The 18,749-nt window shown below is 45.7% G+C and overlaps 1 protein-coding gene across 1 annotated transcript; it reads right to left on the reverse strand.

Moving 5' to 3' along the window:
• Positions 1–69: 69 nt before the first annotated feature.
• Positions 70–18,749, reverse strand: edrf1 (erythroid differentiation regulatory factor 1; the record flags this gene model as incomplete). Its single annotated transcript, XM_080530685.1, has 25 exons — positions 70–639; positions 1,249–1,415; positions 1,699–1,814; positions 3,677–3,830; positions 4,891–5,040; positions 5,484–5,642; positions 6,184–6,410; positions 6,624–6,860; positions 7,275–7,475; positions 8,007–8,195; positions 8,636–8,786; positions 8,960–9,031; positions 9,548–9,832; positions 10,463–10,574; positions 10,789–10,896; positions 11,086–11,237; positions 14,666–14,777; positions 15,202–15,323; positions 15,469–15,573; positions 15,759–15,921; positions 16,110–16,234; positions 17,227–17,352; positions 17,658–17,724; positions 17,896–18,104; positions 18,654–18,749. 25 exons carry the CDS (start codon positions 18,747–18,749, stop codon positions 477–479), a joined length of 3,768 nt encoding a protein of 1,255 aa, XP_080386811.1. The 3' UTR covers positions 70–476.

Consider the following 18,749-nt stretch of genomic DNA (forward strand, 5'->3'; position numbering starts at 1 on the left):
AATAGTTTTCTATGTTGTAAATCAATGAGAATAAGGGCCTACGGTACATTCCTCAACTTGTCCAATAAATAAACTGATTTTACACAGCAAACCTTTTTATTACATGATGTCTTGAAAACTATAGCTGGACACACCCGCCTCTGAAGAGATACTGTAATATTGTAATCTGCTGTAAGACCAAATCCTTGAAATACAGGTACAGTACACCAACAGAGGCTCAAGTAACAATTGAACCCCAAATCAGTATTCAAAACTATATATATAATGTTTTCAGAATTTTTCCGACCCCCTTTACATAAAGTGAAATGTACAAATGAAAATGTCACGGGGTCGATGGAAGAAAAAAACAAACTAGTAGACTGGTTGATTCTAGTTCAGTTTGGTAGTAAGGCACAAAGCTGGTGGAGTCATTCAGGTGTAGGGAGATGCTGTTGAGGGAAGAAACACCTGAGAGTCTGTTGTCATTTCTGTTGTCGTCATGACGACGTCCCGAGGTTACCACTTCCTGTGTGTGGGGTCAGCTGTTGCAGGAGGTCGAGGAAGAGCTGGATGCGGCCGAGGAGCGGACCGGTCTTGTCGGCCCGCAGTAGCTTGGAGTACACAGACTTATAGGTCTTCATCAGCTCCTCGTCCTTATTGCTGTCGATAAAGACTCTGTTAGTTGTCATCTTTCTCGGCATCTTGTTCTTGTACGCATCATTTAACAGTTGCTTGCATGTGTCCATGGTATGGGCTTCAGCCAACACCTGTCTTTTGTCTAGCTAACCATTCATGTACATGTAAGTCATTGGCTAAAGTTATACAAGTCTGAGGCCATGCTAGCTATTTCATTTATGTATCTTTTAATTAACCAGATAAGTCACATTGGCTCAACACACCTTACTTCATCCATACATAATATGAAATACATGAATATGCACTCTCTTTATGGTTCCATGTAGAACCCTTTTAGGGGTGGAAGCTAAAATGGTTCTTTTAAAAAGGCAGAGGCACACATAAAGAGGCTGTTTCTTCTAACAGCAGACAGATCTAACAGCAGACAGATCTAACAGCAGACAGATCTAACAGCAGACAGATCTCCTCACCTTGGCTTCTAACAGCAGACAGATCTCCTCACCTTGGCTTCTAACAGCAGACAGAGCTCCTCACCTTGGCTTCTAACAGCAGACAGATCTCCTCACCTTGGCTTGGTCTAACAGCAGACAGATCTCCTCACCTTGGCTTCTAACAGCAGACAGATCTCCTCACCTTGGCTTGCGTTTCATGGACGTCATTAGCTTGACCAGCTGCAGCAGCAGGAAGGAGAAGCTGGGCTCGAACACGCCAATCAACTTCAGCACTTCCTGCGTGTTGAGCCCTGAGGAGGAGGGGCTATCTGCACCATGGGGGCCCGACGACTCTGCCTGGGCTTCAGTCTACCAATAAGAACCACAGTGAGGGAGGGTTTAAGAGTGGCTGCTTCGAGACTGGATGATCGAGTCTTTTCACAGAGAAGATGCTGCTATCAAAGCACCCTCATCTGCCATATAGAGTCATATATGTATCATCATGTATCATATATCTCTAGAAGATTCTGTATGTCATATGACAAAGCTAAAAGATTTTGTAGAGTCTTTGTCTTAAAGGGATATAAGATCCTGTATATATATATATATATATATATACATATATATATATATATTTCTGTCTGTATTGTACCCCTCTCTGGTCCTCTAGCAGTTGTTTGTGGAGGAGCTGGAAGGCGTGCTGCGTCTCCGTCATGACCTCCAGGGCTCCGGTCAGAGTCTTCAGCTTGGCACCACTGCTGCTCTGACCTGGGGCAGTGTCCGTACACACACACACACACACACACATGTACGTACACGTACACGTACACACACAGTCAATAAGGTGAGGCGCTCCAGATATAAGAGTTTGACATGACTAATTCTGACATGTTTGACTAAGTTTGACATGACTAATTCTAATTCCTAATTCTATACGCAAGACATCAATACATGTTCTTCAACACATTTACAGTGCCCTCCATACGAATTGGAAAGAGGAAGTATATTGTCTTGAAGTATATTGACTCCATCAGTTTGGATTTGAAACAATTACTATGGGGTTACACATCATCAGATTTATTAATTGAATTTGTTTTCTTTTTCCAGATTGGTTTCACCATTTACAAATGATATTCCCTTTGTATACATAATCCCCCTTTTCCCTAATGGGAAGCAGTGGTATTGGAAAATTGGCGTGACAAGTGTGTCTCGTTAGTCAGGTGTGTTCCATTTATGCACAGTACTATTTTTAAATGTGGTTTTATGGCATTTCTGCTTTACTGGGATAGAGACAGTAGAGATTGACAGGAAGGATGGGTGAGAGAGAGAGAGGAGGATAGAGACAGTAGAGATTGACAGGAAGGATGGGTGAGAGAGAGAGGAGGATAGAGACAGTAGAGATTGACAGGAAGGATGGGTGAGAGAGGAGGATAGAGACAGTAGAGATTGACAGGAAGGATGAGAGAGAGAGAGAGGAGGATAGAGACAGTAGAGATTGACAGGAAGGATGGGTGAGAGAGAGAGAGAGAGAGAGAGGAGGATAGAGACAGTAGAGATTGACAGGAAGGATGTGAGAGAGAGAGAGAGAGAGAGAGAGAGAGAGAGAGAGAGAGAGGAGGATAGAGACAGTAGAGTGACAGGAAGGATGGGTGAGAGAGAGGAGGATAGAGACAGTAGAGATTGACAGGAAGGATGGGTGAGAGAGAGAGGAGGATAGAGACAGTAGAGATTGACAGGAAGGATGGGTGAGAGAGAGAGGAGGATAGAGACAGTAGAGATTGACAGGAAGGATGGGTGAGAGAGAGGAGGGATGACATACAGGTTCTGCTGCCTGTGATCTAGATGCAGAGACAGCCCAAACCAGATGAATAAACTCAAGACATATCTTAGAAAACGATGGATTATCACTTAAGTCTGTACCTCCTACTGTGTTTAGGTTTTTACTTAAACAGACTCATGTAAAAGGCCCAAGCTCGATCAATGCCAGGAATGAGAGAATTTCTGTCCCAATCCCAGTAATAAAGATCATGTAGGAAGCCCAGCTAGTCAAATGCTCAATGTCCTTTGGAACCGTGGTGTTTCTCACTCCTGCCCACAGTGGTCACTAACATCATTTGGGAAAACAACACGTGCAGTGTATTTATGAAGTGCACACCTGGTTACAATCTGGAAAGAACTCTTTGGGTTTGGACATGTGAGTGCATTTGGACCATATTTACTTATACAATATTGACATACAGTATATCATGACATTTTCTAAAGTAATGTGGATATCCCTATTTCTATAGTTTGTGGGTAAGGTGACTGAAGTACATCTTATTTATGTTTAATTATCTGGATATTTATGTTGTATTTAGTTTTAGAAAGTGACACTTGAAATTGTGTAATATTGTAAAGAAGGGGTCAGGACTAGATACGTTTTAACTTCCTCCTGTCCCCTCCTAAACACGCTAGTGTAAATTGCACGAGGTGAATTTGTGTTGGATAAAACTTTTTATGTTTTTATATGTTTGTGTTTGGGACAAATAAAAATCAAATCAAATCAAATATGGCTCAAGGCTCCAGTCCAGCAGCGTACCTGCCATGGTGAACTCAGTACCGTACCTGCCATGGTGAACTCAGTACCGTACCTGCCATGGTGAACTCAGCGAAGGCCACCCTCTCCAGCAGGGTGCGGAGCAGCTCACAGGGAGCGTCCTTCAGGCTGAGGAACAGGCGGATAGCCTTGCTGTAGTGAAGCTCGGCCAGGCTGCGGTGCTGCTTCCTCAGGTGCTCATCCCCCACCTACAGACAGAGAGGAGGAGAGGAGGAGAGGAGGCAGCGTTACATCACAGAGTATAGTCTCATAATCAGTCGATGAAGGTCAATGCGTCCCAAATCTGCACCAAGAGAGAGACGAGACACACTGCTACAAATGTCAATCTGATTACAAAATAGGCTATATTTCATAAAAGGAAGATATCTGAAAATAACTTCAGCTATCCTTCATAATGGGAGGCTATATTCTTGAAGCCTCAATAACTCATCTGCAATTTAAATGATTTGAAGTAGCTTATACCTGCATGACATCAAGAATTGGGTCAACACTATTTTTTTTTTTTTTAATACAAGCATAAAATGCGATACCGAACCTTTCAATGTGTGCAGGTTAATTTGAGCAATATTAGGTGGTTTCTTGTATTCTCAGTTTTAGGATGATTGAGATTATTTGTGAATTCATATTTCATATGATGTGTTTATTTCTCAGCATCTACGTTTCTACAACACTCACTACAGGGGAAGATAGACTTGCTTCAAAAGAGCCTCGCTTTGCAGACGTGCTGCTTTGGCATGCGTGTCTCATATCGCTGTGACTTGTTCAACTGTGACTCAAGGTACAGAGACGTGCCATAGCGGTGTAGGTATAGTATGGAAGTGTCTGTGTGTCAGTGTGTTTGTGTGTCAGCGTGTGTGTGTGTCAGCGTGTGTGTGTGTCAGCGTGTGTGTGTGTCAGCGTGTGTGTGTGTGTCAGCGTGTGTGTTTGTGTGTGTCAGTGTGTGTGCGTGCGTGTGCGTGTGTGTGTGTGTGTGTGAGTGTGTCAGCGTGTGTGTCAGCGTGTGTGTGTGTTTGTGTCAGTGAGTGTGTGTGTGTGTGTGTGTGTGTGTCAGCGTGCGTGTGTGTGTTTGTGTCAGTGAGTGTGTGTGTGTGTCAGCGTGTGTGTGTTTGTGTCAGTGAGTGTGTGTGTGTGTGTGTGTGTGTGTGTCAGCGTGTGTGTGTGTCAGCGTGTGTGTGTGTGTTTGTGTCAGTGAGTGTGTGTGTGTGTCAGCGTGTGTGTGTTTGTGTCAGTGAGTGTGTGGAGCCCTACCTGGTTGCGGAAGCAGCTGTGGTACATGGAGGCCAGGCGGTGGTGGATGGTGGCAGCTCTGTACTGGTAGAGCGGCTGGCGGGCCGACTCTGTCTGCAGGTCACAGTACTTCAGAGACTTCAACATGGCCTCCGTCACCTCCCTCTCAATCTGGACACACACACACACACACACACACACACACACACACACACGTTGATAAGGGCTACTGAAAGCTCCCTCTCAATCTGGCAAAACACGGGAGAAATTACTTAAATATGGATTTAATCCTATTCACATGCTCATGTGCTCAGGTGACAGCAAGACTCATTAAAACCCTTGGATGTGCTGGCTTTTCCTCCTTTTGTTTGGCTATTCTTTTGGCCTACAGAACCCAAAGTTATGGATGTGTGCATATGGTAGATGTTGTGTGTTGAAGTGGGAGCCTTGGGACAACCATACCCTAACCTCAATGATAACCCTTACCTAACACTCCCCTAAACCCCAACCTCAACCATAACCTTAACTGTTTGAATCTTAAACTTCAATAGGGTGACGTCAGAGTCGGGCTGTCCCACGCATTCCACGTTACCATGGTTACCATGTGCCTGTACCTGTTCCTGAGCCTTCCTGGACAGAGGAGCGTAGTCCTGCAGCAGAGTGGCCAGGGTGAAGTAGGTGGTGGACAGCTCCCAGGTGACGGAGTCCCACACTGCACAATGGCTCCCTCTAGAGCCCAGCGACCGCATAGCCCTCAGGTAGTAGTCAATGGCCTGGAGATGGAGGGAACGAGGGAAAGATAAAAGCAAGGGGACAGAGAAAAGGAAAGGTGAACAGAGAGGGCGAGCACAGGGAAGTGGTAAGACAGTAGACTAATCTTTAATGTATTCATAACATTCTATATGGTGTATATGTTACGGTACATGTGGGAATACGGTACATGTGGGAAAACTAGGGTTAGGTGCTAGGGTGCTAGGGTTAAGGTTAGGGTTAGGGTTAGGGTTAGGGTTAGACATGCCAGCATGTACCAAGTCACCCTAGCACCTAACCCTAACCCTAGTTTTCCCGCATGTACCGTATTCCCACATGTAGCGTAACATATACAGTATATCATTAATTCCAAGTCCAAAAAGTGATAACAATGACCTGGGGGGTATTCTATCAACATCACTAAAGAACAAGCCAGGCTTTTTTTTCTCTCCAGACTTAAAATAAGCCTGGATTTTAAAATAAATCTCACGGGATTTATCAAAATAAGCCTGGATTGTCCTTTAGCGACGTTGATGGAATACCCCCCTAGTAGTATTGTAGTACCTTGTTGTAATAGAGGGCCTCCTCAGGAGAGAACTCTCCCCTGCTCTGGTCTGCAGAGACGGCACAGTGGGCCTGGGCGCAGATACGCATCAGCCTCCCCGTGTTGCACAGCAGCAGGGAGGTGTTGGTGCTGTCTGAGATGGCCTCAAAGTCCTTCATCCCCTTCTCGAAACACGAGAAGCTCTTCTTCCAGATCTCCTGCTCGGCCACAGACACCGACTTGTTGGCTGTGTGGGTAGAAGGAGAGGGAAACATGGAGATCATGGGAAAGAAGTAGGAGAAGTCAGACACCCATCTACACCATACCATCCCACTGACAGGGTTGCCAGATTGGATTGACAATTTCCAGCCTAACCACAGTAAAAAAAAAAAAAAACGCTAAATCCACCAAAAACCAGCCCATCTGGCAACCCTGCCCACCGGCCTCCAAAGCGACCCACCCGAACCAGACTGACCTCCTTCCTTCTCCGTCTGCATGGCGGCCGCCTGGTTCATGTGGAAGACGCCCATCTCGTTGCGGATGTTGCCCAGCCTCTTCAGCACCTGGGCCAGCTGCTCCGGGTCCTGCTCCTTCAGCGCCCCGGAGGTCAGCAGCTCGTAGGCGGCCTCGTAGCACTTACTGCTCACAAACAGCTGGTACTCTGGGTCCGTGGCCAGGTCTGTGGCCATGTTGAAGGCTATGGGGGGGGAAGGGGGGGGATTTAACAGTTGACACATGTTCAATTAATTGTTATAGTTTCCAAAATGAAGTTATAGTTATAGTTGTAATCAATTGTGTATCGTTGTGGAGGCCTCTACACTGTGGAGGCCTCCACCTTTAAATGTATAGTTAATTGTTATAGTTTCCTTATGTAGCACGTATATGGTAATGAAGATGACTGAACTGTTGTCTTGTGAACAGATCTGGGCCTAAATAGTGTTCACGTGTTATTTTATTTTATTTTATTTTCTAGCTTGTCAGACTATTCCATTCAGTTCAGGTGTGGTTGTTGTTGTTGTTGTTGTTGTTGTTATTATTGTTGTTGTTGTTATTATTATGATGATGATGATGATGATGATGATGATGATGATGATGAAGAGTGGGCTCTGACCCTGACAGCTGCTCTCTCGGTGCAGGCAGTGGAGGATCTCCTGGTCCTCTTTCGTCTGGTAGCTGTACTCCTCCAGGTAGGCAGCTCGGTTACTGGCGTTCTGGGCCAACATCAGCTGGATGTCCCCACAGAGAGACAGACACTGGCCATGGAACGGCAGCACCTGCGGGTGCAGGGCACTGCTCACGGAACAATAGGCGTCTGGAGAGAGAGAGAGAAAGAGACCAAGAGAGAGATAGTGTGAGTCTTGAATGGGAGTGCTTAGTATCAAGTGCTGTATTGTTCAACATTAGGGCATGTACTACCAACATCCTTCACTGGGCCTTCCTTGGATGTAACTGAACATTGGGTCAGAATACATTTTTATAATAGACTACTCACATTTCTGCCTTGCCTTATTAATTAACCGAACACACTGTCTCTTCAACAGTGGCCTTTGCAAAAGGTGTTTAGGAGTCACATGACTGGTACTTTACAGTGTGAAACACACACTCCCAGTGTGACGTGAGGCCAAGAGGAAAATGTTCTCTGAAATACCTACAAAAACCTGACCCAATTGCTTTAATTTATAATATGGGACCCTTAAAGATAAAGTTTGCTTGATTGATTGATTAATTGATTGATTTAGCCGTTGGAAGGTGGAGTGGAGAGAAAGAGGTTGGTGATTAAGAGGGCACTCGCAGAGATACTGTGGGGTCAGTTGTGTGTATGTGTGCATATGTGTGTACTGACCGTGGCACTGCAGGGCCAGTTTGATGTAGCGCAGGGCTCGTCCGTATTTGAGCAGGTTGGTGGCGGCGTCAGACAGGACGTAGTAGGCCTTGGAGGCCTTCAGGAACAGCTGCAGCTTCATGCGGTGCTGCCAGGACCCTGGGATCATCCCTGAACGACTGGCGTGCTTCAGCTCCTCCTGTAACGGACCTGCTGGAGACGCAGGGAGGGTCAATAATAATAATAATAATAATAATAACTTGGTTTAATATAGAGCCTTTCTCAAACCCAAGGACGCTTTACAGATTTTTACAGACAGAAAGTCAGAACAAAAAAAATAAGAAAACAAAAAGACAAAACTAGACTTGGGGCTAAAGGCCTTGGTGAACAGATACGTTTTGAGGGCTGATTTGAAGGTGTCCAGGGTAGGGGCATTGCGGATCACTGTGGGGAGAGAGTTCCAAAGGGTGGGAGCTACCACACTGAAGGCTCTGTCCCCGAAGGTCCGTAGGTTGTTGAAAATGAGAGTTACAGTACCGTATGTGAACTTAAACTAATAACTTATGCCAAATCAACTAATATTGTATGCCCAATGTATTCCCTATCATAAGCTGTAGCTCAGAGCAGCCGTGGTAGCAGAGGTGTTGTACCTCTGTCCAGGAGGAGAGCGATGCCCTTCTCAGCGCCGCCGCAGGCTCCGGTCTTACTCCCGTCCTCGTACTTCAGAGGGATGGGGGTGTTGGGGTCCGCCGCGGGGAGGTCACTCTCCTTCTTAATGCTGCCGTCCACCGCTTTCAGACCCTGACAAACACACACTCTTCATTAGACCGTGGACTGAAGACTACGACTGCTTCTGTTGGATTCTCTACCTACTCGTCTGTCTGTTTGTCTGCCTATCCTTCTTTCTACCTGTCCAGTTATCAACAGGTTTTTCAGTAATGCCTCGTCTTTAAAGACATCCTGGAGGCCTCTACCTTTAAGACGTAGCTGAGGACGTGGCGACACCTCTCCTCCTTGTCTAGGGAAACAGGGAAGGCGTAGCTGGGCTGCAGAGGAAACAGACATAGGATTACATTCACTTCTTGAATTGAAGATACAACTCTGAACTAATTATTTACATTTACTTTTAATTATTTATATGAATATTTTGGCTCGAATTTTGACAGTATGTTCATCGATGTCTTTCACATTAGACCACACAGGCCTTTGTTTAAGGATAACAACATTTTGCAGAATAAACCCAGAATAAAGCTTTAACAGAAGCCTATCTCCCGTTTCTGTAGCGTGAGGCCGCTTGATGTACAAGTACACTCACTGGATATGACACTGGTATGTCGCAGGGTCTTACTCCCAATCCAAATACCGCGGTATACCGTATTACTGCCCAACCCCATCCCCCCATAGATCGAAAGTTCCATATAAATACTAAATACTTCTTGACTGACTCCTGTATTAATTCTAGGTAGTGGCCAGTTTCAGTCTTCACAGCATAGTCCCTCAAGCTGAAGAAGAACCTCTGGCCTGGGTCTGGGCTGGGTCTGGGCTGGGTCTGGCCTACTCACCCTGATCTGGTGTGTCGACTTGTACTTCTCCGGTACAGACAGCTCCCTCACAGACTTAATGACAGCTATGGCTTTACTGTCGTCTGTGGCGTCTGAGCCGGTACTGTAACACCCGTTCTCGTCGCTGTCCTCAGGAAGATCCTCCTCTTCATCCTCCTCCTCCTCCTCCTCTTCGCTGTAGCTGTCCTCTGAGCCGCCCGCGCGTAGGGACTCCCCTCCCTTCTCCTCAGGAGGCTCGTCCAATTGGAACAGCTCTGACAACATGTAGTGGGCCGAGGCAATGATCTGAGCCAATCAGAGATGAGGGGGGGGGGGGATAATACAGGGTTAAACAGTAGGAACTGGACAGTTACAGTGAGGGCACAGGTTATATGTCATTAACCAAGGAGGGGTCTGTGAGGGCCCAATCCAAATGGACCTATCGCTAAGCCACGCCCCCTTCCAAACAAACAACGTTTCACTGACAGTGACTGACTGAATGACATTCAATGACTTACAATGGCAGGAGTTGGCAAAATTCTGATTTCTGATTTACCACAGCAAGTAATAGACATATAACAAGAATATTTAGTCTGGAAGCTTTTCACCATCAGATATTAGCGAGTTGTTTGTCCGAGTTTTCTGCCTGTAGTGACTTTTGCTGTGATATGATTGGACAATTTCTATTTTGGGGCGTGGCTTAGCGATAGGTCCATTGGAGGCTGCATTTCTTCATGACGTTCTTGTAATACTGCTATTTTGACAAATGTCTGTCTGACATGATAGTGACACTTAATTGATTGTGAAAACAGCTACCAGTAAACACTGGACTAGTAAACTCTGGACTAGTAGACTCTGGACTAGTAAACTCTGGACTAGTAGACTCTGGACTAGTAGACTCTGGACTAGTAGACTCTGGACTAGTAACATGTTTACCTGGGGGTGTCTCTCCTGGTCCAGAAGTTTGACACAGTTCAGGAGCAGAGTTCGAATCGTACCAAAGTGTTTCCTGTTTTGGTTCTTTTTCAGTATCATGTTGCTGGCCACTCTGCAGGGGGAAAACACACACTTTACCATAGCCTTTACTGTTTGGAAAGATGACCCACATGTGCTTTGTGATAGTTTCAGATGTATATATTTTAGTTTGCTCTGCATTACGTGTACTTTGTATTCAAATGTACTACTCGCCTCAAATAATAAAAGAAATGACTAAAGTATCATATCAAGTATTATATTAAGTATTGCATGGTAGCGCCACCTACTTGTACAGCAGCACAGCCACAGGCAGGGTGAAGGGGTTCTGGCATTTCTCCTCCGCTGCCTCCTCACACAAAGTGGTGAGGTCATACAGCTTGACGATGTCACTTCCGCTGGCTGAGGAAGTACAGGGACAAGAAGGGCAGAGTCAGGCACACGTGGAAGGTTCCATTTATAATCATATTCCTACATTCTGCATCATGTACTACCATCTGTTGGAGTGAAGAAATGATGATGGCAATACAAAACCTACTGATAACACACACAGACACAGACACACACACACACACACACACAGCCACAGACCTTTAAAGAGCCAGTAGGTGTGGCCTTCTTTGGTACAGTTTGACTTGAGAAAGGACAGAATATTCTGGGCGATGTCCTTCACAACCCTGGTAGAGAAGGTGGAGTTCTCCAGATCAGGGATGTCCTCTGTTTTAATCATCTCGTATTTCTGCCCAAAGAGTAAACACAATGACCTTCAGAGTCAATGAAACAACTTGCAAAATATGACAGGGTCTGGTTAAAAAGTCCTCAAGTAAGTGTTTTCCAGATTATGAAAGTGCAGATTGTAAGCTTTCAAATGATGTCATACAAGTTTGCTAATTTGCACGACTTCAGAATTGTCAACATGCCAACCTTTTTCAGTAGGCCATGTCACAAATGTGAATAGCGAACTCACTCAGCCCCTCTCCTCCCCCACTCAGCCCCTCTCCTCCCCCACTCAGCCCCTCTCCTCCCCCACTCAGCCCCTCTCCTCCCCCACTCAGCCCCTCTCCTCCCCCACTCAGCCCCTCTCCTCCCCCACTCAGCCTCTCTCCTCCCCCACTCAACCCCTCTCCTCCCCCACTCAGCCCCTCTCCTCCCCCACTCAACCCCTCTCCTCCCCCACTCAGCCCCTCTCCTCCCCCACTCAGCCCCTCTCCTCCCCCACTCAACCCCTCTCCTCCCCCACTCAGCCCCTCTCCTCCCCCACTCAGCCCCTCTCCTTCCCCACTCAACCCCTCTCCTCCCCCACTCAACCCCTCTCCTCCCCCACTCAACCCCTCTCCTCCCCCACTCAGCCCCTCTCCTCCCCCACTCAGCCCCTCTCCTCCCCCACTCAGCCCCTCTCCTCCCCCACTCAGCCCCTCTCCTTCCCCTGCAAATGATCCCAAGTCATCGCTGACCAGGCTTCCCCTTACCTCAGGGATTAAAGCAAAAAAAAATCTCCTGACTGAAAATGTGTTCAAGCCAAGTCATATTCTCATTTTAACCTCCACTATATGTTTGTATTTTATAACGTTAGCGTTTTAAGGGAAGAAGATTCTTTTGAACAGCTTTTCTATTGCCAGTTTGCTTTTATGTGATATCAATGCTGTTTTCAATTCATGAAATAAAATTGATACTTATTGCAAGGGTTGACTCTGACATACAAATAATCAACCATCTACATAACTTTTCAGTGCAAGTTTTTTATTTACATTGTGCCAACGGAGCAAGCTTACAACTTGAACAAGGAACTAAAAACACAAAAAAACACATGAACTGAATGTGTCTTGTATTGCACTTAATCCACACGTCTTCTGCATCCAGAGGTTCCTCTAGTCTTTGGTGTCTGCAATCAGCCAGTTTCTGTGCAGGTAAAAGAAACATATGATGTTAAGACTATGCAATGCTACTGTATGCATACTGACATTTTGAGATGGCAGCTGTCTAGTATAACACCAAACAAACACAGTTTTTGTTTTGAAGTGAGTGATCACTGAAAAAGACCAAAACAGCATTAAATAATAATAAGTGTAATACTTACTATAGTGCTTTTCACTTTTTCTGCTTTTTGGCAGTGAAGTGATATGCCTGAAGCTTGGCTACACCTGATGTCCGTTTCAGGGTTTCTTCTGTGGGACCAGCTTTGACTCCAGGAGTGGAGGAGGGGGAGGAGGAGGAGGAGGAGGCTCTAGATGATGAAGTGGCTCTGACTCCAGGAGTGGAGGAGGAGGAGGAGGCTCTAGATCAGGGGTCACCAACTACATCTGTCCAAGGGCCAGAATTTTTTGAAGCATACACTGTGGGGGCCGGACTTATATGTATTTATTTTATTTAGGCATAATTAGCATATTATTGTTTAATATTTTCACTTTCTTTCAAAATGTATGTTATTAATGGCTTATTATCAGTGTTAACAGGCTCCTGACACCTATACTGCAGCCAGCCAGCAGGGGGCGATCAAGATATTTTGGCTTCACTTTGTTATTACACATTGTAATCATTTTCAGTTATCAATCATGCAAAATGTCACTCTCAAACAACCTGAAGCGTAAAATTCACGTGGAAAACCGCAGCTTTATTGAGGAATGGACTGACAAGTACGCATTCATCTTGCCAACATTTAGTAAAGCAAAACTTGTATGCCTCATCTGCACTGAAACGGTAGCTGTTGAAAAACGATACAATCATCGCCGTTACAATTATACAAGGCATGCAGCTTTCAGAGAATCATACCCTGAGAAGTCATACCCTGAGACCCGTCGCAGAAAAATTGCAAACTTAAAAGCTGGACATGGATATGCCAGTGGAATTATTAGCAGAACGTTATCTGAACGAGAGGGCAGCTAGTGCATCTCTCCCGGCTGTCTGGGTTCTACAAGCATAACAAGCCATTTACCTCATTCATGTTTTGACTGAGAAGTTAGTTGTTATTTAAGTCACTATAATGTGCATGTGAAAAAATACTGCATTCCATTTAAAAGACGGGAATTAGTTTCAGCTTTGCTACTGTACTACTATTACATACTAGTATACTATACGGCTATTTAGATGCAAGGTTGCAGCTTTGTGAATGAGTTAGGTCTGAATCGTCCTGCATTGGAAGAACGATATGAATCTATGCTACGGCCGCGTTCGTAAATTCGCTCTGAGAGAGTCAGAGCCTCCACGTGACTGCCTCTAGTCCAATCAAATGACTTGGTTCCATGACGACGTTGAATCCAGTGTGCGCATCGACGAATTTACGAACGTGCCCTATATGTTCTAAACGGTATTTCCTATATATTATCCTCATCACTATTATCACTATCATCATCGTCGCTTTCCACAGCCACATGAACGGAGCCAGCTGTAGGCCTATGCTGTTCATTCTCCCGAGTCCGACCCGAAGACCCACTTACTTCGCTAACGTTACTGCTAGTGGGAAACTGGCCAGGTGTGGAGGGTTGCGTTGAGAAGAAGTTTGTGAGTGGAACACATGAGGCCACCAAGTTCTTCCGCTGTTCTTTCTCGGGTATTTTAGGTAATTGCAATGTTACACTCTGAAGGTCACGTAAATCACGTTCTCTCAAATAAAATGACGCTCAGGTCGCACGTACAGTAAACAATATAAGAGTGAGAATGAGATTGACAGCCAATCATCTCCCCGAGTCTGAAAGATTGACTTTTTTTTTACATTGCCATTGCATTTGGTACGTTAATGATCATCACCTCTTCTGAATTCAAACGCTCATCTTGACTCTTTTGTTTTATTTTACAAAAAGACAGCGAGGGAAAGAAATAGGCCTACAACAGACAGGCTAGGTGTTTTAAATATCGTCGCGACCGTAAAATCTTCTCTCCTCAGAGTGACGGGGGGCCCTGCTGAGGTGGTACTAAGACGGGCGGAATCGACAATACAAACAGGTGAACAGGGCCCTGCGGTTGCGGCACTTGGCCGTCAAGAACCCCCTCGTCAATGGTGGGCCGCCCCCCTCGCCCCCACCCTAGCTCCGCTGTTGACCGATATCATAAGAGACTGTATGTCTACAAATCATATTACACCAGGTAGCCAATTGACGGAAATCCGTTGCGACTTGGAAAAAATTGACGGAAATCCGTCGTAGCGACGGAGAACTTTAATCCCTGCCTTACCTGGACGATGCCATTGACATGAAAGCACATGACGAGTTCTGGAACATTGCACATCAGATTGTCCAGCCAGTAGTCGATACCCGTGAGGATGTTGATTGGCTTATTGTTATCCCTGAAACAGAGGGAACGTGTATGTTATACAGCGTGTTATATATGGAGGGCACTGTATACACACATACCTTATAAGTATTGGAAACATTTTGCCTTCTTTTAGGTCTATACGGCAACTGTTCAGATTTGAAATCAGACAACTCTGTTTTCTGGAGGCAAAACAACATTAAGGCAAAGATCACCCAAAGAAAAAACACATTCGCATAACTCCCTGGATGTTGTAGGGGAACACCCCTGTGGAAGAATGTTAATGCCATAACTGTAGAGAAACATAAAGAAACCACTCTTCTACCCTTTCCACAATATTGTGCTAACCCAAACCACACTAGTCTGGCTCAGATATTCTCTTTTCACATTTCGGCACAGTTCCAGCAAATGGTGGAAGTGTTAGCGGTCCTACACAGTACCGCTTGTTTCAGTGTCACCTGAGACGGAGACTGACAGCTGGGTAGCGTCCTCCTCCAAATATGGGCATGTTCGAACCCACCAACATGTGGATGTCCTCAAACGTCCACAAGATGTTACGCACAAAGTCATTCCTCATACCCTGTCAACGCAGAGGACACCAACAGTCAATAAGACAGTTAGCAGTCGGACCGTCACCAGTAGAAGTACAGTCAGGACAACAGCAATGACTTACAACAGATCCTTGATGTGCTGGTGAGAAACCATGACTTAGTTTGGATCAGTACCTGACTGTTCTCCCCCTCGTTGAAGAGCGTGTTGAGGTTCTGTTCTTTGTTGGGGACCGAGGCCACCGGGCCCAGGGCATACTTGTTCTCCATAGGATCCCTCTCCTGGAGAGAGGGAACACACAGGTACAAAACAAATAATAATAAGAGAGCATTTCATCACGCACGCACGCACGCACACACTTTAAGGCATCTGCTAAATGCCCAAAATGCAATATTGATAGAACAGCTAGCATTCAATTTAACCAATTCCCACTGCAGTCTGTCTCCATTGGCTGGACGTAGCCTACCTCCTTGGGTGTAGCGGACTCAGAGACTTCAGAGTCGGAGGCCGTGCTGGTGAAGGTGGCGAGCCAGGAAGGGCTGAACTCCTCCTCCGCTCCACACTCCTCCTCTTCCACCCGCTCATCAGGATTGTCAGGAACAGGCTCCGCGGCCCCATCACCATTTATACTGATATCATTATAAGGAGAGGAGAGGGATTAACTATGAGGTATACCAGATGTAAAGCAAATGTCATCATGGAATATGACATTAACATGTGTCCAAAATGTTGTATTTATTTATATTATGAATTAGTGCAATATTCTGGAAACTAAATAACAGTCTTGCGCACACTGCCCACCATGTATTTAACTTACCTGTAGTAGAGAAACTTTGACAGAATTGCTTTTTGGTACCAGTGTTCCTTACTCTTCTTTTTCCTTTGCCATTTTTGGTCGATTAGCCTCTGGTAAAACTCCTTCAGCCACGTCCAGTCTCCTGTCTGTGACCAAGCAGAAGACAGCAGACCAGGGGTCAGTCACACAGGGGTCAGTCATATGTACCAGGGGTCAGTCATATGTACCAGGGGTCAGTCACATGTACCAGGGGTCAGTCACACATACCAGGGGTCAGTCACATGTACCAGGGGTCAGTCACACAGACCAGGGGTCAGTCATATGTACCAGGGGTCAGTCACACAGACCAGGGGTCAGTCACACAGGGGTCAGTCACACAGCTCAGGGGTCAGTCACACAGGGGTCAGTCACACAGACCAGGGGTCAGTCACACAGGGGTCAGTCATATGTACCAGGGGTCAGTCATATGTACCAGGGGTCAGTCACATGTACCAGGGGTCAGTCACACATACCAGGGGTCAGTCACATGTACCAGGGGTCAGTCACATGTACCAGGGGTCAGTCACACGTACCAGGGGTCAGTCACACATACCAGGGGTCAGTCACACGTACCAGGGGTCAGTCACATGTACCAGGGGTCAGTCACATGTACCAGGGGTCAGTCACATGTACCAGGGGTCAGTCACATGTACCAGGGGTCAGTCACACGTACCAGGGGTCAGTCACACAAACCAGGGGTCAGTCACATGTACCAGGGGTCAGTCACACAGACCAGGGGTCAGTCACACATACCAGGGGTCAGTCACACAGACCAGGGGAGGCTCGTGGAGACAGAAATCAGACGATGGGCTCATTGTAATGCAAGGAATGTGTTTGATAGCGTTCCTAATTCCATTCCATACATTACAACGACCCTGACACATGATGATACATCACTGTAAAACGCTTTGGATAAAGGCGTCTGGCTAAATGCCAACAATGTAATGTAAATGTAACAATAAAAACGGAGAAATGTCCTTCTTTCTTTCCTATCTTTCCTACCTTCTTTTATAAGTAACAGACATGTTAGATCACTGACTCTTTCCGACACTACTACATCAGCACAGGGGGTTCTTTTAATGGCTGTCTGGACTCTGACCTGAGAGGACCTCATGAAGAGCTCTTGGATATCCAGTTCATCCAGGAGGAGAGTCCTCCCCACGCGGTGTACGGCCATACTGACATGGGACTTACTGTAGGGGATCTTCAACAGCTTCTTAATGTTCTGGGTGGGAGGGAGGAAAACAGCAGTTCAGTCTGTGTTGACTATTGGGAAAATGCAGGTTGTAAATGTTGAACATGAGAAATAAAAATGGAGCGATTCATATTATTCATTATGGACGTAATTATTGCACATTGCCTCTATCTATCTAAACTTCTAACCCATACTGATTAACCTCAAAATTTTTATCTATGTATTGTGGCAGCGGGCAGGGAGAGGTGAGGGGAGTTCCCATGACATTATTGCATCTCTTAGAAATGTATTCACTTCACTTCTCAAAAGTAGTTGGGTAATTGTAATATACCAACCTCTGAGTCTGACACCACATCAACACCATCCCCGATGGAATCAATGAAGTCATATGCCATCCCAAAGCTGCAGGGGAAGAATGACTGCGTAAACATTCATTGGATTCAAATGAGAATGATAAAATCAAGCAGATCTAGGTTTGATCAACTTGGAAGGCTCCCAGGGTGGATTTACAACAAGACACAACTATGAGATATGACAGAGAGTATATAGAGCGTGGTCCTAACAGAGCTGTACCTAGAGAAGGGTTTGCTCTTGCTGCTGGACCCCAGTACCGTAGTCCCGGCTGTCCCGAGCTGCGGGGCTTCTCTCAGCCAGTTGGCGGGGGGCAGCTTCAGGTCCGTCTTCTCCTGCAGGAGTGCATAGGTGGTGGGAGGAGGAACAGCCGAGTACTTGACCACTGCGGTGCTCTTTATCTCGTTGTTGCCGAGACATATCTCGGACTCCTGTGAAAACATACAAACAAAAGGTGTATTAATGAATGATTATGACTGATCTAAGCAACATTTCACTTAAACCAAAAGCTGTCTACTGAAGCCTTCTGATCTGACAAGTCTAGTACTAGTCCCCTACAACATGTGACCAGGGTCATATCAAATGCTTGCATAAGGGAAACACTTGCGTAAGTAAGTAAGTAAAGCTTTATTTATATAGCACCTTTCATACAAGAAATGCAGCTCAAAGTGCTTTACAACAGGAATAAGAACATAAAGTGAATATAAAAACATATACAAGCATAGAATGAATATAAAAGCAGGGGAAAACAGTCAAAAGAAAAGGTAAAGATTTACAGACTTTATCAATAGACTTCTTATAGATTTTATTGACAGACTACTATAGACTAAGGTGTATGTATGGCATTAATGTAGCACCCTATTTGTTGTCCCCATTTACTCGTAGATGCTACTAGCCAGCGTGGTGTGAACCTCATCACAGATCTGTTGTTGCTAGGTAAAACTTGAGCTTAAAGCTGTCATGGTTAAGCAACCACTTACCTGTCTACTGGTGGTGTCACCACCGTCATCCACTTCTTCGCTGACACGGTCTGGAGGAGCGCCATCCTCCTCCCTGCTCCCAGAAGGTGCGCTCAT

Source organism: Nansenia antarctica (assembly GCF_963989245.1).
Source record: "Nansenia antarctica genome assembly, chromosome: 1".
NCBI lineage: Eukaryota > Metazoa > Chordata > Actinopteri > Argentiniformes > Microstomatidae > Nansenia > Nansenia antarctica.